Here is a 25,324-nt window from a genome sequence, read left to right as displayed (position 1 = left end):
ACAGCCAAAAAAAAAGAAAAAAAAAAGGAAAATAAACTGCATAAACAGAAGGATTTAGCAAACACAGGGGTCAGTACTTTGGTGTAAATCCAAATGACCCAGCATATTTTAATAATGTAAATAGCCTTTATGGATATAATTCTTTTATTTTTTTATTTTTTGATATAATTCTTTTATAGCACAGTGTGGAAATTTGTGTTGGTAATGGTAATTCCTTAACCAAATTAAACTATAGTATTCACTATATTTTGCAGGGTGGAGGAGATTGATGGCTTATAATAGAGATATTTCAATATCTCTATTATATTTAAAATCAAGAATTATTTGAAGTTGTACTTGAACAGTTTCCTTATTTGGATTATATTTTCAATTGACTTCTTATTAAAAAAAGGCATTATTATTATTGATGAAATGCCTTATATTTACCTTCTGTTAGCAGTAAATCCTATGTAGGAAGATGCTATTTTTTAACATGTGTTCTAATCATTTAGGACAGTATCATACGCTCTTTCACCTCCATGAACCTAATCATAAAAGGAAGTAGTGACCTGGTGGGAAGAGGCTCTGTGGTCATTCTTGAGTCCCAGTGCCATATTGGCTTAATACTTTATGTGATCTTGGATGGGTTAATTATCTCTCTGAGCCTCAGTTTACTCACTTTTACAATGGAACCAAACGTGTCAGCCAGGATTGTGGTGAGGATGAAAGGAATTGAAATGTGGGAAGTGATTAGCAAATCATAGGTGCCCCATGAAGCTCAGTATGATACTGAAGTTTAGTCTCAAAATTGACAACCACTTCCCAGACTTAATATGTCTTTAAACCAGGCTTCGGTGATGTGTAGTTGTTTGACTCTGATATCTTCAATTTCTTATGATAATGAACTATGACACTGTAGCACCCACTCTACTTGTCGGTTTTTTCTTGCTGATTGACTGACTGATCTGAGTTTGGAGACAGAAGATAAATGAGGAATACTTCTAATTAGAGTTTATTTAGCACATGACACCAAGTACTACTCATGAATATTGATTCCCATTAACATTACTGACAAACACATTATTATGCACATTATGTCTAATTCACTGTATGCTTGGCTTTTTGACTTCTGGTGAATCTGGGATTTCTCAGAAGAAAAATTATGACAACAGATTAGGAATCAGGTGTAGTATGTTGCACTAAAACTCATAAAGCCTGAGAGAGTTAGAAATTATATTTTGGGTGGTCACTATAGATATAATGAATTTCTTTTAAGTTTTTGTTTTAATTGTTTTAAGTTCTAAAGAGGGTGTGAAGCTTTTGCTTTACCTGCATTTATAGAAGTAGTGGAACCAAGCAAAAGAGAAATATTATGGTCCCAGAGGTTGATTTGTAACATAAGGTAGTATTAATTAGTCACAGGAAGCTCGTATCTAAGAATATTTTTAGACTTACACATATCAATTTAGCTCTTGTGATAACAGCAGCAAAAGAAAGTCGTGTGAGCTAAAATACGACCTTTCCATAAAGCAGCTGCATGAGGACATCAGAATGGTGCCAGATTGTTGCTGATAGGGACTAGAAATTAAGCCTAAGGCTGGAAATTAAGAACTAGGGCCAGATGTTATTTTCATGAGCCCTTCTACTAACCAGCAGCCAGGCTTAAACAGATGAAACCAAATTACTTTCTCCCAAATATTATTTTAGCACTCCAAGATTTGCTTAATTTGTTAAAGAAATTTGTAAATGTAGATGAAAGGATAAATTATTAATATTGAGGATTTAATGATGTAAATGGCTAATGTTTATTGAACCTTTCTTATGTGCCAGGCATTCAGCTCAGCATGGTATTTACATTTTATCATTTCATCTTTATATCGTCACTATTAATTGGGTACCATTATCATCCCCAAAGGTTAGATAGGGGTTTCCAAAATTGACACAACTCTTACAATGCAGAAGTGGGGATTTGAACATAGAGGTGTCTGACTTCAGTAATCCAGCTGTGCCATTATACAACAATGCTTCCAGGCACAAGGAGTGAATGAAATCCTGGGTATTGACCTTAGACCTGCAGTCTTCTTAGTCTACTGAGTATTGTGCCAAGTTCTCCCAGTTGACCAGCCCTCCTGGAAGGCTGTGTCCCAAGGTTAGGAGGAAGTAGATAATTTCAGAGAAGAGGCAAAATAAATCCTATTTTGACAATTTCAATGTTCCCTCCATCTGTTGCTTTTAGAAAGTAACTAAGAAATGGAGAATGGTAGGCCAATGTATGTGACTGCCATAGGATCTAGGGTGTGTGTGTGTGTGTGTGTGTGTGTGTGTGTGTGTGTGTGTGTGAGATGCATATTCCAGGAATGCAGAGTCATTGTTAAGCTGTTTTATGAACTGGAGGTCTGGATTGCCTCTTTTCCTCCATGTCCACATTCCAGCATAAAGGCTACTCAAAAAGCATGATTTCAGATTTCCACAAGATCCCATTTGTCCCCAGTAACTCCCTAATTGGGTTACCATGTATCCAACTTGGCATTTACTGACATGGATTTCCCACCATTTGAGGCACACCTCTGTGTTGGACAATAAACTTTAAGGCACTAATTTATTCACTAGGAGGGGAAGGGAACATCTAGTGATAGCCTCTAGTTATCCCCTGTTGTAGAGAGTGTGTATGTGTGCATTCATGTAAACACATGTGAAGTGGTCTTCTCCTTACCTGTATTAGTGAAGTAAATAAAGGAAATAGGCAAAGGGCAATTTTTATGGTCCCAGTCAATCTTCATGAAACCTCTATGAAATACCACTTTAGAGATGAAGAAAATGAGGTAAAGAGAAGTTAAATTGTCAATGTTTAATTGTCAATGTTTAAATACCTAATGTGTAGTTTAAATGGGACTGGACCCAGACAGCCTCACTGAGAATCCACATTCTAAATTACCACACTTTATGCTTTCCATCATGACCAATATCTCTTTGCCTTTTGTAGCAGGTATCAACCTAACCTGTTTTACTCTTGGACAATTACTGTATAAAAATGTAGAACAAAAGGAAAAATGAATGGGACAAGACATTAGAATGATTTATTTGATTGGAATACTTATCTGATAGTAGTATATATATGCACTTGACATTTGAATTTGTGTCTGACTGAACATTATTAGATAATTAGACATTAATATGAAGTGTCAATGGTGAGTTTGATATAGATTGGTCAGTTTGATGCAGATTTCTTTTGCATTTCTCATATAATCTTATGTATATCTTACTAAGGTTTCACTTAATTGTATCATTTGTTTTACTATATTTGTGCTATACCATATATATTAGGAGTTTATTTCTGTTTTCCTTCATTAACAGTTCTTTATTTTCTAATTTTACCTTTTGATCAAAGAAAAGATAATCTAAAATGTATCAAATACAAATATCTAAAATGCAAAAAACTAGTAAAAACACTAGATTTTTTAACTGTTGAATCTAAATATGGTTTCTTCTCCTGTAGACTCAGTCCAATAAATGTGCTGTTCTTTTTTTTTAAAGATGTTATTTTATTTATTCATGAGAGACACATAGAGAGAGAAGCAGAAACATAGGCAGAAGAAGCAGGCTCTCTGTGGAGAGCCCGATGTGGGACTTGATCCCCGGGCCCAGGATTGCTACCTGAGCCGAAGGTAGACGCTCAACCACTGAGCCTTCCAAATGCCCCTCTTAGGACATTTATTCACTAGGCTATTCAGGTTTGTTGGTATGTAGGTAATATTTGTTTTTCAGACTTAGTCTTTTATGATTTTGTAAAAGTGTAAATAAAAACGGAGCACATATGCTACTTTAAAATCAAATCTGTCTTAGTAATTTAATTTTCTAAAAATTAAAAAAAGTCACACACAGATACTTTAAACTAAATAGTGGTTTATATGCACTGTCTAATGAAGGGTGTCTAAGTAAATCATTGTGTCAAACCAGCCTCTAAATGTGGTTTTATTCAGACTGGTGCCTGGGTCCACCAGATGTTTCTGTTCTTAGAACACTGTTCTGTTATTGACTGACACCAAGTAACACATATAATTAATATGCAAATAAAATTATCTATATAATTAGTACTTGGAGACAAGATTTAAATAGTCCTTCTCTGCACAGATCACTTTACATATTTATATTTCTGAGGAAGGTAACTATCTAATTATGTGGCTTTCCCACAACTGTGGCTAATTTGGACCAATTTCTAGAAATCATGTCTTAATTAGATAAAACTAATTTTTATTGGTAGTTTTAACACTTTGGTTCTTGGGTGCCTGGGTGGCTTAGTTGGTTAAGTTTCTGCCTTCGGTTCAGGTCATGATCCCAGGGTCCTGGGATTGAGTCCTGCATCCTGCACTGGGCTCCTTGCTCAGTGGACAGTCTCTTCTCCCTGTACCCTTCCTCCCTGCTCATACTCTCTCTCTCTCTCTTTCACCCCCCCAAAATAAATAAATTTTAAAAATCTAAAAAAAAACCCTTTGATTTTTGATGTAGATAGTGAGGAAGTATTTTGGCATAAAGACAAAGTGAAAAACACACTATATTTGTGAGGATCTGGATTTACACCTCTGTTTGAGTCAGAATTATTTCAGCCTAAGAGAGACCTGGAGGTCCAAAGAGGAGGTAGAGGTGCATATAAACCACTATTTAGTTTAAAGTATCTGTGTGTGACTTTTTTAAATTTTAGAAAGTTAAATTACTAAAAAATTAAATTAACAAATTAATACTCAGCTACTAAATAAATCAGTGATTTATTCCATTGTCCACACTCATGTCAAGCAACTAGCTTTTTGTCTACATTACCAGGATATTAAGGAAAACCTAATACTTTATTCTTCTGTTGCTGTTCAAATTAAATTAAACAAAATTGACCAGTTAAAATTTATTTTAGCTTAGACTGGATACTTTGTAAGAATTAGTTAATCACAGGAAATTGGGTGAGGTCTATACTAATGGAGTAAAATAAAGAGTATGATAATCAAGGCACATATTTAAGAAGACTGTGAAGTGAATCAAGAGGCACAGGTACCAGGGAGTATGTGGAGTGGTGTTGGTGGTGGTGTTGGTGGTGATTTTTTTTAGATGAAAAATCAAGACCATCTGAACCTTAGTGTAAGTAGAGAGTCTCTAATGCATTACTAATTTCTGATTCCTTGGAGGTCCATTTATAAAGTGTCTTTCTAATTTTAATGGTGCAACTTATAAGAATACAGGAAAGCACATATTGATATATTAATTAGAAAGGATTAAATGCTGATATAAATTAATTTTGAATATGTGCTCCTCAATTATTAATTTCTACATTTGCTTTATAACCCTCTTGAAGCAACAGCAAGACAAAGACAGTCATCAGCAACAATCACAAATAAGTGATTAAGCCATGAATAAGAATTTTTTTACTTGCCTTATATTTATTTCTCTTTCCTTGATTTCAGTAGAGTTTATATTTATTAAGAATATTGTAGCAGTAAAAACATAATCAAGTCAGGATAAGCAGGAGTAAATCCTGTCCTGCGATATTGACCTGATATGTTTCAGCCAGAGTAGAAGGATTTATATAGCTCTATGTTGGGTGGCAGAGGCATGAAACAGCAAGTCAAAAAGAAAGAGCTAGCGCTTAGCAGTGTTTTAAATGGTGAGTGTCTCAGTAAAGGGAATTACTGGGATGACAAGAGCTGGTAGAGTTAAAACAGGACCCCGCAGTACATCAAACACATTTTGTTTTCTATGTTATGTGTGGATTTGTGATATTTATCACTGGGCTCCCTTATTCACTGCCTACGGTCCAGGCTGTGCATGGCTCTTGTTTGGTTTTCAGTGAGTTCTAATTTTCCCTTATTTCTCTATGGGACCACAATGACTCATTTCTGCATCTTTGGCCATTTGAGAATTCTCTCCTGTTAGATTTAAGTTTTACTCTTATTGCATTGCTTTTGTTTTCTCTGGAGAAGAATTTCTTTCATAAAGAATTATTTATTATATATCTTATTTCCCACATCTATGACTCAAAGATGAGCACAGTTTTTTGGGTCTCCTTTAATGTAGCAAGAGAATTCAAATTCTCAAGAAGGCGGTGCTGGTAGTCACTAGTAGTGCTTGAGCTCAGTGTTGATTACCTGTCAGAGGCGAGGAGTATGGCTAAACCATCCATGCCTGCGCAAGTGCACAATGTCCTTACTAATTTTTTTATTTTTGGAGCTGATTTTTGAGAGGAGAGGGCAGACATAGGTAATTGTCCTTCTTGAAGATCAGAACAAAAAAGGATGGAAGTTGAATAGCTGAGTGATCTCATCACCTCTGTAAGCAGGCCTTAATAGTCTGTTTGGAAGTAATTGTACATTTTTATCTCATAGAACTTTCTTTCTTTCTTTCTTTCTTTCTTTCTTTCTTTCTTTCTTTCTTTCTTTCTTTCTTATTAAAAAATAGTACTTCCTTCTTAATTTTAAGATACCCCAAACATTGAATTTGGATTTTGGAATATTTCATAGGACTTACTCATAGTGCATATTATTTTGATCCAAGGCAGACTGGATGGACTGGGATTCCTTTTCACTAACTTGGAAATCTATCGTCATATTAGCGGTTACGTGGTGGGTGGCATCTGGATACCAGAAGTCAAGCTGTGAAGATGAATTCAATGTTAGTCACAGTTATTTGTTCATACAACACATATTTCCTAAGAAACATATGTGTCATACACTACAAAAGGAATTTGGGGTTCAATGTGGCCAAGGCATGGATCCTTTTCTTAATAGGCTTATGAGAGTGTGCTCATAATACTGTCGAATATTAGGGAGTGGGAGAGATCATTTGTACTGATCACTTTTTTAGGACATAGGTAATATCTATAAGTGCAAAAAAAGGGTAGTTTTAATCCATCTGTTTCCTTCTACCATCTTGGGGGTTGATTTGGGTTGTTTCACAATTCATTTACATAGAATCTGTCTCTAATTGGGGATATAGATTAAAAATATGGCTCCCCCCACCCTGCCCCTGCATCAGGCCTCAAAACCAGTTGTCCCTGTGAAGTCTGGAATTCCTGGAAGGTTTGTGTCCAACAGAAGGCATAATAATCTCCAGCCTTGTCATTTTTCTGGCAGTATGTCCTTGGGCAATACTAAAACTCCTTGAGTTTCAGTCCTTTTCTCTAAAATCTAGGATTAGGAGGACTCCATTGGGAATGTTGTAAATACTGTGAAATAAATATGAGCTCTGGGACCTGCAGGCATTTAACGGCTGCTGATTCCCTTCTCTTTTTCTTTATCTAGCTGAGAATTTCAGAAATTTGGTGAATGAGCCCAAAAGGATAGCATTCAGGTTAAAATAACTTTTAGAAGATTCCAATTCTTGTTGTTCTTCGAAATCATACTCAATTGTGAAACCAAATGAAGTACAGTTCCCCAACCTGGGAAATGTGAATGAAATGCTCAATTCCCACCCAGAATTCCAGGCTTGTAGACATGTCTAAGTCCACCTGGGTATTTTGTAGTTGAATCCCACTCTACCTCTAGGGCAGTCTGTTATATGCTAATATGAGGTGCTATGAATCAACCAATATGCATTGATTTATTTTGATCAGAAAGCCACAGCATAAACTGGACATATGAGAGATGTAGTGTGTTTTAAAGGCATTTTTGGCATTCATGGAGCTTTAACAGTGAGAAAGAGGGTGAAGGAGCAGGAGACTGTAAAGATTGGCAGTTTGGCAGATCATGAAAGACTTCGAATATCACACCAATACCAACAGAAAATGCTTCTGCCATGCTTAATGATGAGCAGGCGCCCTTCTGAGCATCACCCAATTATTAGCTTAGTCTTTATAACAACCTTAGGAAGTAGTTATGATTATTATCCTCACTTTACAGAGGAGGAAACTGAGATCCAGAGAGGTCAAGTAACTTGTCTAAGGCCACAGAACAAGTGTAGAGCTAGTATACGAAACTTTGAAGATCATGCTCTTTCCATACTAGGCTGCCTCTCACTGGAAACCTTCAAATGGAAGAGTATAATCATTCAGTTTTAGAGCAGTCAGGCTGTAGTGCTGATGAGGCAGGACTATAACCTGAACCCCGGATAAGGGGCATTGAAATAGTCCTGGTAAAAGGTAGGACAGACATAAATTTGGCAGTGGCACGGGAATGAAGAGGAAAGTATGGATTTGAAAAACATTTGAGAAATTAGAACAGCTGAACTTTTTATTACTTTGATGTGGTGGTGGTGGTGGTGGTGGTACTCAATCTCAGAGTTAGTACTGGATTTAAGTCTGCTGTGTGTCATCTTGGTCACTTAATTTACTGTCTTTGAACTTCGGTTCTTTTGTGTTAAGTGGGTTCAATTATACCACTGACACTGAAAATCGGCTTGAGAGTTTGAAATGATAGGTATAAGGTAGCTGGCACAGTGTGCCTTGTGTATGGGAACAGCTGAATAAATGATAAAATGATTGTTAGTTCATTGAATTTTAAAAGAATGATCAAACTTGAAGAGTTTCCTTTTAAAATGGACCTACTCTTGGGAATGGTCGCATCATGATATTATAAAACATTACTTTGATGTTACCATTTAACGAGTACCTTGATGTTATCATAATTTTAAGAGAAACTATGGCACTGGTGGAGATCAGGGTGGGAGAGAGGAGAGTGAAGCAGGCAAGGCGCTAGCAGGGAGGGGGAGAGGCTCCCAGAAAGATACCAAGAACACCCCCTCCTTCTTTCACAGTTTCACCTAGAAAAAGCTAGCCCTTTTGCAAAGCTTTTGGGAAGGAAAACAGCAGTGGCAATTTGGGGACAAAAGTAAAAACGAGGAAAGCACGATAGTGGGAACTGGCTGAATTCTCCAAGTAGCTCCAGCTGCTTCCCGCATCTTTGTCTTTGGGAGCTCTGTGTGCATTAAAAATAGAATACAAGAGAGGCAGCTTTTAGAGAATGGAAAGAAAAGATAAAATAACCCTCTAAATGCTTTACCTGGTTGGTTTTGGCCAAGTCCTTTATGATATTTGCCTGTTTTTCATCCTGGGGCTTCACGCGAAATACCTTCTCCCTTTAAGAATGTAGAAAGATGAAACATGTGAACTGTAAAGCATTCCTTCATTCTCTTCTTATATAGAGACTGGACAGTGCGATTTACCTGTCAAAGCGGACAGGAGCAATTGCAAGGGTGGTAGCAATCAAACCCACAGGCAGGATGAACCACATGGTTCTTCTTTGCCTGCCCAAGACCCTCTGCCAGTTTTATGCCTCAGCTCTTATCTGGAAGAGCAGCTGATTTCCTCTTAGGGTTCTGGTGGATGAAATGTTTTACTCTTTGTGTTTTCTAGTTGGGGAGGGAGGGGTAAGATGGCAATACTAACACTAAAGTCCCTTTTGTGGCAGATGCAATGTCATGCTACCCTTATGCAGTTGGGAATACCCATTTTACAGAGGGCAGGCAAATTCATTTTTTAGGGAATAACTTGTCCAAAGTAGCAGAGCTAGGATGTTCACAGAATTGAGATTTAAACCCAGTTCTTTGTTCTAAAATACAGCTTTTCCATGTGCTGAATTGAATGATGGAATAAATCACTTTAAATTTGTACTCACCTACAGAATCTTGGTGGGTGGTCTTTAATGACATAAAATATGTTTTTGAAGCTACATTGGTAACTTGTTAAATCACAAAATATTTTGAATATACTAAAAATACTATAATCTCAAAAATACTGATTTGTTCACTGTTTAGCTTTTATACTTTTGCCATATTTTCTCTGTACCTCCCTGTAAAAAAGTAAATGTTACAGGAAGAGCTAAAGTAATCACATCCCCACTCCTTTCCCCTTCTCTTCCTCTGTCTCAGAAATAACCCTTATTCCTAACACCACGTGAGGACTCCTAGAAGGCACAATAATATGGTTGCTCAAGTGTTTGTTCATTGGCTGCTTTCTTCAGGGTTTGGATACAGGGTTCAATAAATGCCTTCAGAAAGTCAAGTTGATGAAAGCCATTTATAGACCATTTTAAGTAGAATTTCCTTTTTAAAAATTTTAAAGAGATTTTATTTATTTATTTGAGAGACAGTGAATAAGAGAGCACAAGCAGGGGGAGGGGCAGAGGAGAGGGAGAAGCAGACTCCCCCCTGAGGAGGAAGCCCAAGGAAGGGTTCAATCCCAGGACCCTGGGATCACGACCTGAGCCAAAGGCAGACACTTAACACACTGAGCCACCCAGGCGCCCCTAGAATTTCCTCTTAAAAACAACTACTTCACGTTGAAAAATGTATATAGATCATTCTATAGGAAACTTCTCAGAGTCATGGTTATATATTTTTATTAGCAAAATAATATGGTTTGGGAGATGCCCGTGTTACCCATAGAGCAGCTTCATTCCTCTCCCTTTGTTAGATGTGCACTAGGACATACCCTCCAGGGGGCTCCCCTTGCTCCAACCCTGTAGGTAAGGGAGAGGACGGTTTTACAAATGCCTTCATGTTCCTGACATTGGACAAGCTTATCAGCACTAGAAACTCCCAAAATAAATGTTTGCTCCATTGCTTCTAAGGATATATTTGGTGGGGGTACAGAGTAAAAGAGCTTGACATTGCAATTAGACACATGTAACCTCGGAGTGGCCCCTTCACCCTGAGCAGGCTGCTTAGTCATTCTGGGCCTTGGTTTCCTCATCTGTAAAATGGAGATGCAAATTGGACTCTGGCAAGTGCTGTGAGGGCTAAACCAGATAGCATATGCGAAAGACTTGGTGGATAGTAGGTGCTAAAAAATATGCTCGTGTCTTCTAAGCACTTGATAAAACTGCCAGGTTCTATAAACAGACTTAAAGTTGGCCATTGTCAACTGGAATATCAACATATATCATGCGGTAGATTAAAGTGGTGGCTGTGTCCCTTAGGGGTGAAATATCTTTCTGTATTTTTTTTTAATGTGGACTATTTCAGGAAACATTTTCTATGTTACAGCTTTTCTTTTTGGAGTTTTATTTTCGGATTCTTCAAGTAATATCTACTAAAAATAATTTAGCAAAATACAGAAAATTTGAAAGAAAAAATAGACATCACCCTTAATTCTAGCATTCTTCTATGTTTTCTTAAAGTCTCTTTCCGTGTGACTAGTTAAAATTGTGGAGAAGACTTGTATGTCTGTTTTTCAGGTCAAATAGGAAGGACACTTCTGTTTTATTTGGGGATCTAGGTAAATGTATGAAGGATCCTGGTATCTCTCAGGATAAGACTCTGATTATAAGTAATCTTAGACCTCTTAATATCTGTTATGTATTTCAGTTCTCTGTTTCTGGAATAGGACATTGACATGTGATACTTTTAAGACTTTTCACTCCTCCCCAATTTATTTAGCATCTGAAGAACAGATACAGTAGATGGATTTCAAGAGTATTCTGGAGCTTTTTCTCAGAACAGGTGGGATTTCTTGGCAGGCATAGTTCTGGACAATCTTATATTATTGCTTCAGAAGTTATAAAAGATCTTGGCATATGTACAGAATAGATGAATAGTTGTTGGACAACATATCTTTTTAGGATTGACTTTGTAAGGTGGTGTGATGTTTCATGGGGCAAATTAATCTCTTTAAAAAGATATTTAAAGTTGAATACCTCACACAACAATATTTTCTGTCTTTCTGTATCTTTGAATTCCTAGGAGTTTTATAGTAGTATATGTGTAGCCACAGTTTAAAATATTGCTTTATTTTTAACCTATACTTTTATGCATATTTAAAAAAATTATCACTGTAAAAGAGATCTCCTAGAAAATGAAAGTGAAGATTCTCTTGTGATTTTACTAGAATCTTTCAAATAATTCTCCATCTTCAAATCCAATCCAATAAACTGGAATACCTTTAGACATCTCATAAAGGATATGTTGAAAGAAAAATTTGTTGCCTTTAGTTGTGGATATTGGCTTAACATTGAAATGAAGCTGCCCAGCAAAATGCTGCAGGAAACTTGTCTTCATTAGTTGAAGGAAATATGGCATTTCTGGACAAAGATGTGGGTATGTGGCTCAGGCAATGTCAGACCTGGCTAGAGGGGGAGTGACTGTCTGCTCAAATGAGATGACCTAAGAGGATCATCAAGACCCCAGTTGGCCCCCAAATAACCTCATTTGCTATCATGTTTCCTTCTGTTTTTTTTTCCTGTGCCTGAAAATTTTTTTTAATTTTTATTTATTTATGATAGTCACAGAGAGAGAGAGAGAGAGAGAGAGAGAGAGAGAGAGAGAGGCGCAGAGACATAGACAGAGGGAGAAGCAGGCTCCATGCACCGGGAGCCCGATGTGGGATTCGATCCCGGGTCTCCAGGATCGCGCCCTGGGCCAAAGGCAGGCGCCAAACCACTGCGCCACCCAGGGATCCCTGTGCCTGAAAATTTTTTGAGCAATTCATATAGGTTAGCTGGCAAAAGCAAGTGAATCCATGGGATATTATTCTGGATATGGAGACCTCCCATATTCCACACTGGAAAAACCAGTCTTGCTATGTTGTAGCAATACTGTTTGAGATAGAAAAGATTCAGGGAGCCATTTCTGTGCTGTTGGTTAATGACTGCTTTGGAGCAATCAGAGCTTGGGACTGAGGAAGGGCACAGAGCATGTCCTGGAATCTCAGTGTGGGAATAATTTGAAGGAGAGGGGAAGAGAGATTCCCCTACAGTCAGAGGCCCCTGGGTGGGCAAGGCTGAGCAGGAACCCTTGGCAATCCCTGGTCTGCCTGGCAAGAGGTCATATGTTACTATTGCACTGGGAAGGACTAAGGCAGACATCTCTCTCTCTCTTTTTTTTTTTTTCCCCTCAGTTTAGCTCAGGCAAGTGACACTCCTAGCCAGCTAGCTGTTGACTTTTAGTCAGCCAAAGATATAGCAAAAATGTTTCTGATGCAAGAAATCTTGGATATATGGGATTTTAAATGAGAATATTTGCATATTTACTTTCCTAGTCACTATTTTTCTTAAAAATTCCTTGGAATTTTTGAATATTCCTGATTTCTAATTTAAAGTACTCAATTTAGAGACTTTAAAGGGTTCTTTATGATTTACACACATGACCCCTGAAATTTGGGTCACACATAGCATTTCTTAATTAGAGGTCAGTGATGGGGTGGAATATGGGAGTGTCGTGTGGAACTATCTATGGATTGAATAATATATGTCCAGCAAGATGACTTCACTTAGGTAACTCTGGTTGAGTTAGCTTTCCAATTCCCAATATGGATATAATTTAAATAAAATGGGAAAAGATAATCTAGCTAAATTACATCTGCTTTTTTTATTACCATCAGTACTGCTTGAGAATTCATGGAAATTTCTTTTTTTTCCACCTACGTGTCTATTTAAATGATGTTATTACTAAACTATTTTGAAGATGATTGCTTGACAAATTGTAGCAGCTGCACTGCTACCATCTAGTGGACAATTAGTGCAATTAATCATTCTTTGGCTTGACAACTTCCAAACCATTGTGACTTCAAAGTATTCTTCTTTTGAATAGGACACTATCATAGATATTTTAACATGTTTTGCTAGATATGGAATCTTATTTTCCTTGGATCCACGTAGAAAACAATGAACTTGAATTTGGAAGTAAATAGAGTAGTAGATTTTAAATTAAGAGATGCCCCCAAATTGTAACTAAATACCTATTATTATATTTTAAATTTCAAACTGCATAATACTCTCTGACATTAGCACGTTTGGTTTTAATTCTGGGAAACTTCAAGTCATGGAGTAATATTTGCCTTTTGTTTAAGGCCTAACACCCTTCTCTTTTATCTCCAATCTGCTTTGTAACACCCTCCTGTAACAATCTCCTTGTAACACCCTCCTGACACTCTCTTGTTTTACCTCCAGTCTGCTTTCCATACCTTTCTGGGGTGGTATGGTATGGTATGGTACGCTTTCCATACCTTTAAACAGAGTTTAAAAACTCTGATCACCTCTTTTGCAACTGAAGCCATTTCCATGGCTCCCCATTGTTCTTAGATCAATTTTCCAAATCCTTAAGCCCTAAGCTCTGCTTGGTAGTCCCTCCTTCCCTCCTCAGCCCCTGTACAAGCCCGTTTGCCCTCAACTCTCTAGGTTCTTTGCTCTCTGGCTTTCTTCCTACTGGTTCTGCATAGTTAAAGGCTTGGAAGGGGCACTCCTGAGCTAATTGTGACTTATTCTTCAGGTTCCAGCACTCTCTCCCCATCAGGGAGGTGGACCTTGTATGTGGCCTTTTTATGTCATTTGTCTAGAACTTACTTGCTTAATATAAATTAAATGATGAATGATTAAATAATTAGTGAAAAAGCTAATTACTTTTTTCATGTCTGTCTTCCCAAATGTCCATTGAAGGCAGAACTTTCTTTTTCATTGCTCTGTCCCTAATTACTTAGCAAAGTGTTTGATACGTAGTACCTAGTTCATAAAATAAATGAGCTGAGATGAAAGCTAAAGCAAGATGGGGTGTTTTTACCTATGCTATATTTTCCTGAATTTCCCCTGGCTTGTCTTCTTCCTCATGAGCCCCCATTACAACTTGTACATCTCTGCACTCTGCTAGTATTGGCAAACACCCCGAAGACTTTATCTTCAGTAGAGCTGATCCACATTGTTAACTGTGTATGGCTTGCCTAGTCATTGGTTTGCAACTTTTTTTTTTCCAAAAGAAGTAGACAATTTGTCAGGTCTCTAATTATAATGATTCATTTTTATTATGATCAGTATTAAAAGATCCAAGTAGTTTAACAGAGTAGAAGCTTATAAAAAGATTGGGATCTGGAAAATATCCAGGCAGACAAAAATAAGATTTCAGGATAGAAAAGAGAGTGAACACTTTGAAATAAGGTTGTCAGCATTCTCTACTAGTACAGATGTTGCAGGACGTATCTGGCAAGGTGCTTGATGGCCAGCAGTGTCTCCTCACAGGTTGGCCGAATCTGGGATTCGGGGAGGGCAAAGCCATATCTGCCTTTGTCCCGGAGTTCAAAGGTAAAGGAATATTTGATTCCTTGATCATAAGCCCAGTCATCAGAACCCCCAGCAGCAGGATCTAAAAGGTGCAAACAGCAAGAAAACAAACAAACCAAAAAACTTTAAATCCAGGAAGGAAATTAAAAACAAAAACAAAAACTAGCGATCTTTTATAATTACAACTGTTTTACTGGGCAAAATATTTTCAGTAGGCCAATATTGTAGAAAACTGGATTATAAAAGATATGGGGGCTGTTTTAAAAAAATCAGTCCAGGGACACCTGGGTGGCTCAGTGGTTGAGCACCTGCCTTCGGCTCAGGGCGTGATCCCCAGGTTCTGGGATCGAGTCCCGCATTGGGCTCCCCGCAGGGAGCCTGCTTCTCCCTCTGCCTGTCTCTGCCTCTCTCTTGCTGTGTCTCATGGATAAATAAATAAAGTCTTAAAAAAAAATCAGTCCAGTCTTACCTCTAAGCCTAATTAGTGGGAATGTTGTATTTAATACCCCAGGAAGTATGTAATTTATAATATAAGCTTCTCACTGTGCTTGTATGCTGTGGTACGCAATATCATATATAATTTGTTTACAAAAGATGTATAATTTCTGGGAAGAGAATGTTTGTTTTCTAGGAAAATAGAGAAAGCTACATGATGACTGGTGATAGGAGAGAACTCCAAAACCCAATGAAACAGTGCTGAGTGATGAAATTGGAACCCCTTGAGGTCAGGGCTATGTCTTTGTTTGTGTTTCCTCTGGGCCTAGCAGATGGTCTGGCATAGGTTAGGCATTTGTTTAGTTCTCCATTCAGTAACAGTTATGATGTCACTGCCTTGTGGATTTTGTATCTATTCAGTCATTAGTTCCTTCGTTCGTTCGTTCATTCATTCATTCATTCTTTCACCTCTGATTCAGTCAACAGTTGTACAGCCCTCACTGAGCAGCAGGCCATTGGCTCTACTCTGTAGATGCCAGAATAGAGGAAAGACGTGACTTCTGCCCTCCAACGGCTCACAGTGTAATAAAAAAAGAATCTTCACTGAACTAGTCTGAATAAAACATATAAGGAGTTCCCAGTATATGAATAGGTGGGCTACTTCTGCTAGAACCCCCTTAGGAAAATAGTATACTCCCATATGATTAAGAACAGGTTGAAAAAAGGACCGGGATATAGAAAAACTGTATTCCATATAAAACTTAAAAAACAAAAATAAAAAACAAAACCCAGGATTCGAGCCTCTCCAACTGCATGGGAGGCTCTGTAATGACAGGATTGGGCCTTTTCCCTTGTATTTCTAGTCCTTTGAGATCTGGAGCAAAAAGAAATCATGCAAAGGCAAAGGAGAATGTAAGTAGAAATTTAAAAGAGGGCCTTCAGGATGTGTCTTCCCAGTAAATTTAAACTCTGTAGCATCTAAGTGAAATCTGAACTTTGAGGTCTAGTCCCTACCTAACTCTCTTGCTATGTGTCTCTTGCCACTTGCTTGAACACACTGAGTCACTGGTCAAAGGGGTTGACATCTACCCCTGGAAAGTGACCTAAGCCTGAATTAGCCCTCGCACCTGCAGTCTGTTTAGTCAGGAAGACATGCCTTCTTATGCCTTTCCTCGGCAGTTGTCCTTCAGGTAGAGCTTCTGTGTCATTATCCTGGGCAGTCATCCCTGATACTGTGGGATGGGCTGGTTGGTGCTGGAGTGTGTTCTTTCCTTGTGTATCCTGTTATAACATCTAACACTTCCTATAGTTAGTTTTCCTGCTGCCCTAGTGTGTATTCTTTGAAGACTGTGCTGGTTCCCCTCCTTCCCTTTCTCCTTTTCCCCTCCTTCCCTTTCTCCTTTTCTCTTGCCTTCTTTCCATTCTTCCTCCCTTTCTTCTCTAGCACCTAGTGAGGACCTGGCACATAGTAGTGGATGCTCAATGGATGTTTACCGAGAGCACGTGTTTCTTGGGTTGAAAGGGATATTTTTTCTGAACAGAAAGCTGATACATGCCATATAAAAAATTCACTGTCAGGCAAAAGCCACATGCTTTAAATGATCTGAAAGGAAAGGCTCTGGGAACCATTTGTCGCCTTTTTAGGCATGTGGTCTCTTTGCACCATTCTGAAGCCAACACTCACAGATTGTTGTAGCTCCCGGGCCATATGTGTACTTGGTGCCATGCAGGGTGGCAAGTTCTTTTACAGTAGCTTTAGCCAGGGCATTCTGCAAAAGAACCAGTAGTTCGTGAGTTAAATAAATAAAAGCACATGCTGACAACAAACAAACATCTGTACGTTATTTTTAAGACATCGAAGAGGTATAAGACACACTTTGGGTCAGTTTTATACCTGCTCGGTGCCCATTCCAATTTTTCTAGCTAACCTAGTCATGTGATCCAAGTGAGTGTTGTGAAAACATGTCTTCCCTAATGCCCTCTCCAGGCACTCGCTCTGAGCTTCCCTCTGTAGCACACAGAATGTGTCAGATTGTGGCAACACCATGGGCTGGCCTCTGAGTTATCAGGGACTTTTTCTGTCTTTTATCTCATTCTTCAGGGTCTACACCAAGGCTTACCACTTAATGGTTGTCCAGGAACTATTTGTTGGAACTCTGAGGATAATTACCACTCTTCTTACCCTCTTATTTGAGAATTAGGTCTTTACATTCATTTTAAATAATCGCTGGAGTAAAGTATGGGTCATAGCAATAACTTCTATTTTAGTCAGAGGACAATCTTTTACTTTCTTTTCTTTTTTATTTGCATAGAACTTAGTGTGTCTTTTTTTCCCCCAAATATTCTTACTTAGGCTTGTTAAACTTTTTTTTTTTTAAACCTTAGTTCAGGCTCAAGAAATGAGGCTATAGCAATCTATAACCGTCCCAGATATCACATTCATTGATATAGTAAAATGTCACTGTGTATTAAGAATTAGGTTAGTCTAAGAATTAGTTTGGCAAATCCATATTGTCTCTGGAGCTTGTAACAGAAAAGCAGGAGACAAGGAGGTCTCTGTGGTTGTACAAAGAGGTTGTCAACCTAATACAGGTAAAGAAAAATCAAATACATGCAAAATAACCCCCCCAACAAAACAAAACAAAAACTACCTGGAAATGTGGCAGGTTATAAAGCCAGGATAAGATAGGATTATATGAAATGGGGGAGGAGTATTAAAAGCTACACATATGAATGATTGGATACTCAATACTGTGGTTGCTGCCAGCATGGAGATATTTGGGAATTGGCAGTTCCAGGGATGAGGGTGGTTTTAGCTTGGAAGATTTTACACTGAAGAATTAGACAACATCTATGCTATTGCAAAATGAAGAACACTCGATTTACAGAATTAAAAAAAAAACACGGCAAATATTATCTTATGTGTATTTTTTTCTTTAAGAAGCAGCTTCATTTTCTCAAAAGATCCATTGCTTTTCTGTCCCCCTGTCCCCCAACTCTTCAGGGACAACGGCTCTGTACCTCCATCCCCCCTGTGCTGCAGACTTCCTAACATCCACTGACATATACTGCTTATTTAAATGAATCACTTGAAAAGTAAGGCCTGACTTGACTATCTTGGGAATACAGATTTGAAAATCTGATTGTTTACTACAGGAGAATTAGCCATAATTCATTCTGGTTATGAAACTAGCTATATTTCATACTTTGGCATCATGATTATGTCTTGTACATATGCTTGGAAAGCTATGAGGTTGGTGATGAAATCAAAATACTCCTCATTTTACGAAGTAGCAGCTTCCTTTAGTCCTTGTTTTAATATCAAAATCAGTTTAGTAGTATCTTATGTCAAATTGACAAGGGCATATCTATAAAACTCCAAAGTTTCAGCTCCCAAATAGTTAATGCTTCCCCAGCCAAGTGGTAAATTAGAAAATTTAAAAAGAGTTTTAAAATATAAGTCATGATTTTCTGGTCTGGTCCACCGAAATGGTGTAATCAGTTTCTTGGAACTAATTTATTATTCTCAGAGTTTTGGAACAGTAACTTGAAAAATGTTAGGGTTTTACTTCCCCTTTTTCCCCATCTGGTAAATTAATATCTGCTTTCTCTTACTGCACTAAATCTTTACTGTTGTGATCTAAATGTATAGTTCCTATTATTTAATCTTATTCTAACCAACGCACTAGAGCTAGGTCTTCTCTCCACCTTTTAGTATAGGGTCTGTTGCAGATTGAAATGAAAATAATAAGTTAATAATTGCATAATGTCTAGAATATATTTAAAACCATCCTGTGGGGATGTGAAATATGGTGAGGTACTAATTTTTTTTAGTAAGTAAATAGTACATTTTTTTTACTATTCCATAATTTCTTTAACTTGCCATTCATCTCAGTACATCTGTAGTTATTTTTCTGTAGGGCAGAAACTCTGATTATAAAGAACTCTTATTCCTTTCCTACTTTACCATTCTGAGGCTTTTCATCTGTTCTGGTTTCTCCCCTTCCCCTTGAAGCTTTGAATTATTACTTCTAGTTAGAAATACAATTCTACTAAGTTCTGGGGGTCTAAGGTATAGCATTATGACTACGGTCAGCAGTACCGTACCGTGTACTTGAAGGTTGCTATGAGAGTAGAGCTTTAATGTTATCACCATAACAGCAACAACAACAAAATGGTAGTTATGTGAGGTAAAGGTTGTGTTAACTAATGTAGTGAACATTTCCCTGTATATATGTGTATCAGATCATTACATTATACCCTTTAAACTTACACAATGTTACATGACACCTATATCTTAATAAAGCTGTAAAAAAAAAGAAGTATGATTCTTCAGGATTAGTTCCAAACAGTTATGAAGACTAGAGAAGATTTAAGACAAGAAGATCATCATCATTATCTATTAAACTCCTGTGTGTCTGTTGACCATCACGTCTCTTAGTATGTTTAGTGGTGTAACGTAATATAGGAGTTATCTGACAAAACTGAAAGGGGCCTACTTGTGATCTGTTATCTCTTTTGACATATCAACTTATCATTTTAGTCATAACTACCATTAGGGCCACACAAAAATGTTCAGTTTGCCTTTCCTCAGACTGATAACCAAGTGCTTTCTGATACTTCATAGGCATCTTCTGGAAGCAATTGTTGTGCCTTTGGTGCTGACCATAATATTTAAGATTGACGTTAGTTTACAAAGGATGTTAATATGTTCCTGTCACTGGTGCACATTGCAGGAACGTTCAGTTTGTGTCAGCCTTTGCTCTCCTTGTCCTCAGTTGCTCTGTCGTCTTGCTGCCTACCTCATCACTCATCTTCTGAGTGTCATCTCATCACCACATCTTTCAGTGGCTTTCTCACCTTCAGTTGAAGTGCAGCTTCCTTTCCGGGCATAAAGAGCATGATCTAGCCCCTTCCTTCTCTTTCAGTCTGCATTATTGGCTGTGTATTCTGTGTTCCGTTTGAGCTAGGTTTCCCCGAACTTCTTCCTTATACACCTGTTCCTGCCTCTTACCTCCCTCACTTTGAGTGTCCTTCTCCGTTTGTTGGAATCTTCTCATCTTTGTTCATTTGGAGATTTACTGTTGTTCTTCTAGATGCAGTTTTAGTGTCACTTTCTTTTTGAAGCTGCCCCTAACTCTCTTATGGAGCATTGATTCCCCCTCCTCTGTGGAGGCTAACATCACCGTCAGAGTTCCTGTCATCCTGTTCTATAATCACTTGTTTTTGCATCTATTTGCCTCCCAGGCGAGTTCATTGTGGGAAGGGACTCTTGGCTATTTATTTTGTATTCTCAACAGATTGTATAGCATCTAGCACATGGTTGGTTGATAGAGTCTTATCCTAGGACTGAGGCATTAGAGATGGCCTGATTTGGGTGGGTGTTCTTGATACTGAGTGCTGCAAAGGCTGTGATGAATATGAGTGGAGATTGGGGATGTTTTAGGGAGGGTGGTGATACCATGTAGTGATGGTTGTTGGGTTGCCACATTTACACAATGTCTTCTGCTGTGCATTTTACTTATTTCCATTAAGTTTTTTTTTTTTAATGAAGTCTGTGGACCCTTTCTCTCTGCCTCTCTGAGGTCAAGAGACAAAAAAAAAATCAGAACAGACATTAATTGACCAAAATATCATATTTTAAATTCCAATGATCTTAACAAAAATCCCTGGAATCAGTGTGGGTCTTTTCTTTTGAAGAGTTCAAATAGTTTCACAAATGTTACTCATTTATCTTTCCAACACTATCTGTCCACATTTCATCGGCATAGAATTTTCTCGCAGAATGGAATGCCACGTGGGGCAGCACGCTCAGTGGGAATGTTCCAACCAAGCTGGGTGACTGACCCCAGGCAGGAATGGTAAAAGAGAGATAATTCCTGCATTTGCTAAAATGTTAGAGTGGTAACTCCTTCCCCTTGTACATTTCTGTAAAAAGGGACTAAGACAGCTGACGAAAGACCCGCAGAAGCAATAGCACATCAGAAAGCGTTATCCACATCTTGGAACTCCAATTAAAGACACTTTCTATACAACCTGTCATTTGAGGGACATCTTACATCCTTGCTCAATGGGTTCAAAATAAGAACTAACATTTACATAAAACCTTAGACTTTACAAAGAGCTCTTGATAAGGGCTAGATATTTTTATCCCCATTTTACGGATAAAAGAACTGAAACTCAGAGAGGATAAAAGAACTTTCCCAAGGGCATGCAGCCCCATAAGTGGCTGACTTGAGCTAGGTTCTTCTTGCTTTAAATCCTGTGCTCTTTTTCACTTCTCCTTGTGGCCTTCGAATATTTCAAAAGAAGTGTTGCTGGAGCTGGTTTTACCAATTGTAAAGAACAGAAGGAAGCTAAATATAAATCAGCCTCAGAGAAAACTTTGCTTTCAGTCAAGGCCAAACATGGCCAGCCTTTATTAATCCTTAGATATGAGTTTCCTACCATGTCTTATGCATGTTCTCTTTTGTCACCTGTTTTCTTAAAAAGAGGCCTTGGTCATAGAGCAAAAGACAGAGAGAGTCTAAAATGTCACATCTAACTCAAAGCCCAAGAGACAAAAGACCAACTAGTGTAATGTTTCCCAGGCTCTGAGCTCCAGGGGGCTGGTAAGATGAATACGGTGAGGGTGTTCTTTTCCGCTGACCTGCCTTCCCAGGTAACATGTGATCAGGAAACCCCTGCCTCATGGCTGTGCTCATGGTCCTCGTTGCAAGCCAGTGTCATGGGAGGTGGGGGGCCGCCTCTTCTAATCTTCCACTGGTCCATTATTACAGTACAAGAAAACAAAAATTCCAAACTGACTATGGGTTATAAGCCAATTCGAAGGAAATTTTCTCCAGAACTTTGTTTCTAACTTGAAGTTCTGAGTTTAATTATTCCTCTGGGTGAATACATGTGATAATGGAAGCATCAAAATGATCTTTAACTGCGGTTTCCTTCCTTCTGTTCTGTGATAATGGGTAACTTACACCAAGGGACCAATGAGGAATTTAACTTTTATAATTTTGATGCAAGAGGAGAAGCTCGCAAGGCCTACAAGCAGGCACTGAGGAGAAAGCCTTTGGGATTTGAAAAAAACAAATACGTTTCTGAGAAAAACAGGAGGATAAACAAGCACAAGCTCTGGTTGCAAAGCCTGAGATTAGAGAAAGGCAAGGAGTTAGGGGAAAGGCTTGGCTTGGGAGAGCAGAGCCTGCCCATCTTGGCAGAGCCTCTGGGGAGTGTGGGAATGCTTTCACTGATGTAAAGCAATTTTTTTCTTTGGCTGGTCGGCCTGCATATTCTTAAGCTCTTTAAAATTCAGGGAAAATGTGAAACGTGAGTCAGCTGAAGTTGCAAAGTCTAGAGAATTTTTGTGTGTGCATGTGTGTGGAGGTGATACTTCTTCCAAATAAATTATTAAAAAATAAATGCTGTATGATGGGAATGTACTAGATCTCTTGCACTTTCAGATTCATAGAACACTGTAAAGTATTTATGAGGAGGGTGAAAGCCAGGGGCCTTTAGCCAGGAATGTGACTCTGTTCTTATCTAAGCTTAAAGCAGGGTTTCTCAACCTTGGCACTCTTGACATGTGGGCTGGATAATTCTTTGTTGTGGGGGCTCTCCTGTGCATTGTAGAATGTTTATCGGCATCTTCTGGCCTCTACCCACTAGATGCCTGTGGTACTCCCACAGTTACGACAACCAAAAATGTCTCTCCAACATTGCCAAATGTTGGAGGTAGGGAAGGGGCTGGGGAGGGGGCAAAATTGGTTTAAAAGAAATCGGATAAAAGACATAATTATGGTAAACATGAGTGTGTTTTAGAAAAAGAGTTAAAAAGGAAGACAACTGGTTTTGAAGGTGCTCTGAATGCCTATCTTCTTCGCTGATGATAGTACAAGTGCCTCTTAACCACCGCTATTAGGTCAACTCTGCTAAAATACACTTTACTAGCAGGATTGCCAGACTTAGCAAAAAATACAGCATACTCAGTTAAATTTAAATTTCAGATAAACAGTGAATACTTTTTCAGTATAAGTCTTCAATATTTAAAGATATTTATACTAAAAATTACTTGTTCTTTATCTGAAATTGAAATCTAACTGGGAGTCTGCTATTTGACCTGGCAATCCTATTTACCAGGTTACTGACTCCGGGGCCTGCTACAACACAGGACTCAGTGTGACATTTTAAGTCTCTCCATAATCTCATTACTTCACTTCCACTCTTTTACAAGAACACTAGAAAACAGGCTGATTCTTCTCTTTCCATACCCATTTTTCAACCCTCTTGTTGCACATTTGTTGGCTCTTTTCTCTGCCTAAAGTGTACTCTTCTGTTCTCTATCGCCCAAATCCTGCCCATCCTTCAGGGCGCAGAAGAAATGGTTTCTCCTTTCTATAACCTTCATCAAATAGCTTCATTACATATTACCATTTATTTTCCTGCCCTAAATTCCTACTACTGTGCTTAGTTTGAAACTTCCAATTTTGTACTTCTCTTGTATGGTTTCTGGTATCTGAGTTTTACCATTTCAATAGGGTCCTGCATTCTTAATAGCAAAGACCGTGGTTTATGCTGAGCACTTAATAGGTACTCAGTGAAATTTTTGGTAATTGTCTGATGAGCCGTGTACTGACCAGGCCCCTGTAGGAGAATTTTAACAGGCGAAGAAGTCACTTAAAAAGTATAGTGATAAAGCAACAATTGTTTTCTCTAATTAAATAAATTCTGCATTTTATTTTAGAATATTATAAGTGAAATTGAAAAATTCTGAAAAAAGTACCTGAAATGGATATTTTGTGCTGCAGGTCCTGTCTCCTAAGTTGCTGGTAGCCTGCTTGACAGCGTGACTATGGTCTTGTTATTATTGTTATTAGGCAGGGACATGGGGACAGCTGTGATTGGGTGTGCACATGGCCCTGCAATTATCCACCTTCTAATCACAACATTTCTTCCCTCTGATTTTTATGTTTGTCTCTAATCATGGTCTTGCTTTATGCTCACATGCTTGGGTGGAGCAGTGGATTTCTATCTTGGTGGCTCATTAACTCAAATTTTAATTAAGAGATTGCGAGGTACCAGTTGTCTGGAAGGTGTTAGACTTTAGAAGCAGTTTCCTATCTTTTGGTAAAGTTTAAGAATTTTTCAGAAGGACTGTCATCTTTCTCCTGGTTAATGAATATTTGCTCATGAAAGTATAGGGCCAGAATCATAAAGATGGAGTCCTGAGAAATTAGGCATTTCAGCTGACCACTGGAAATCCTTAGCAATGTCCAGGGACAGAGATAATAAGGTATTTGTGTGATGAAAGACTATTTGATGAATATTCTGCAAAATGGCTACCAATATAGAACATGGTCACACAAGTGTATATGGGTATCTGGACATTGGGGCAGTCTAGGAAATTCTTCAGGATCCAGTAGCTCTGGGCCCAACAGTGCCTGTACTACTGGTGTTGGCTTAGCCAAACCTTCATTGTTTTACCTGGAAAGAGAGAAAGTGGAACCAAAGAAATTCCAGGATTTCTAGCTGTAAAATTTTGTGCTGCTTATGTAGAAATGTGGTGTGAGATGTATGCCCTGAATCAGCACTGTGGTGTAGTGTGTAGTGCATATCAGCTTCTAATTTGGTCATTCTGAGGAATGGTTCAAAATATTAGGTTGGCCAGTTATTATTCTGCATTTCCTGCTTTTGGACTTAGAAATGGCATTATGGTAATAATTATAATTATTAAAAGTGCTACATACACCTTTTTTGGGGGAATGTAGACCAAGGATTTGGAGCTTCTTCCATGCTCAATAAATAAATGCAAAGATATGGATAGGTTGAGGAGCTTTTTCAATTAAGTCTCCTAGTTTTTATTTACTCTGGCAATAATGAGGTCATACAATTCAATATTTATCCTTCAGAATTTTGAAAATGTAAGTATATTCTTTATGTGGGCCTTGCAAATTCCT

The 25,324-nt window shown here is 38.2% G+C and overlaps 2 protein-coding genes across 2 annotated transcripts in view; both read right to left on the bottom strand.

Annotated features, from left to right (window-relative positions):
- CPA3 (carboxypeptidase A3) overlaps positions 1 to 9,217 on the bottom strand; it is a 34,752-nt gene extending 25,535 nt beyond the window's left edge. Inside the window, exons 1-3 of the mRNA XM_055321342.1 lie at positions 9,118 to 9,217; positions 8,955 to 9,030; positions 6,487 to 6,611 (exon numbers count right to left, since the gene is read on the bottom strand). Of these exons, the coding sequence (XP_055177317.1) occupies positions 6,487 to 6,611; positions 8,955 to 9,030; positions 9,118 to 9,185 (269 nt within the window). The 5' untranslated portion in view covers positions 9,186 to 9,217. The remainder of the gene's footprint in view (positions 1 to 6,486; positions 6,612 to 8,954; positions 9,031 to 9,117) is intronic.
- A 5,442-nt stretch (positions 9,218 to 14,659) lies between these two features.
- The window catches only part of CPB1 (carboxypeptidase B1), a 32,069-nt gene continuing 21,404 nt past the window's right edge, over positions 14,660 to 25,324 (bottom strand). Inside the window, exons 10-11 of the mRNA XM_055321521.1 lie at positions 17,059 to 17,143; positions 14,660 to 15,021 (exon numbers count right to left, since the gene is read on the bottom strand). Coding sequence (XP_055177496.1) covers positions 14,834 to 15,021; positions 17,059 to 17,143 — 273 coding nt within the window. The 3' untranslated portion in view covers positions 14,660 to 14,833. The remainder of the gene's footprint in view (positions 15,022 to 17,058; positions 17,144 to 25,324) is intronic.

This window comes from Nyctereutes procyonoides, unplaced genomic scaffold, assembly GCF_905146905.1.
Source record: "Nyctereutes procyonoides isolate TBG_1078 unplaced genomic scaffold, NYPRO_anot_genome, whole genome shotgun sequence".
NCBI lineage: Eukaryota > Metazoa > Chordata > Mammalia > Carnivora > Canidae > Nyctereutes > Nyctereutes procyonoides.
Note: the sequence above shows the minus strand (reverse complement) of the source record. Positions and strands in the feature narration are given on the sequence as shown.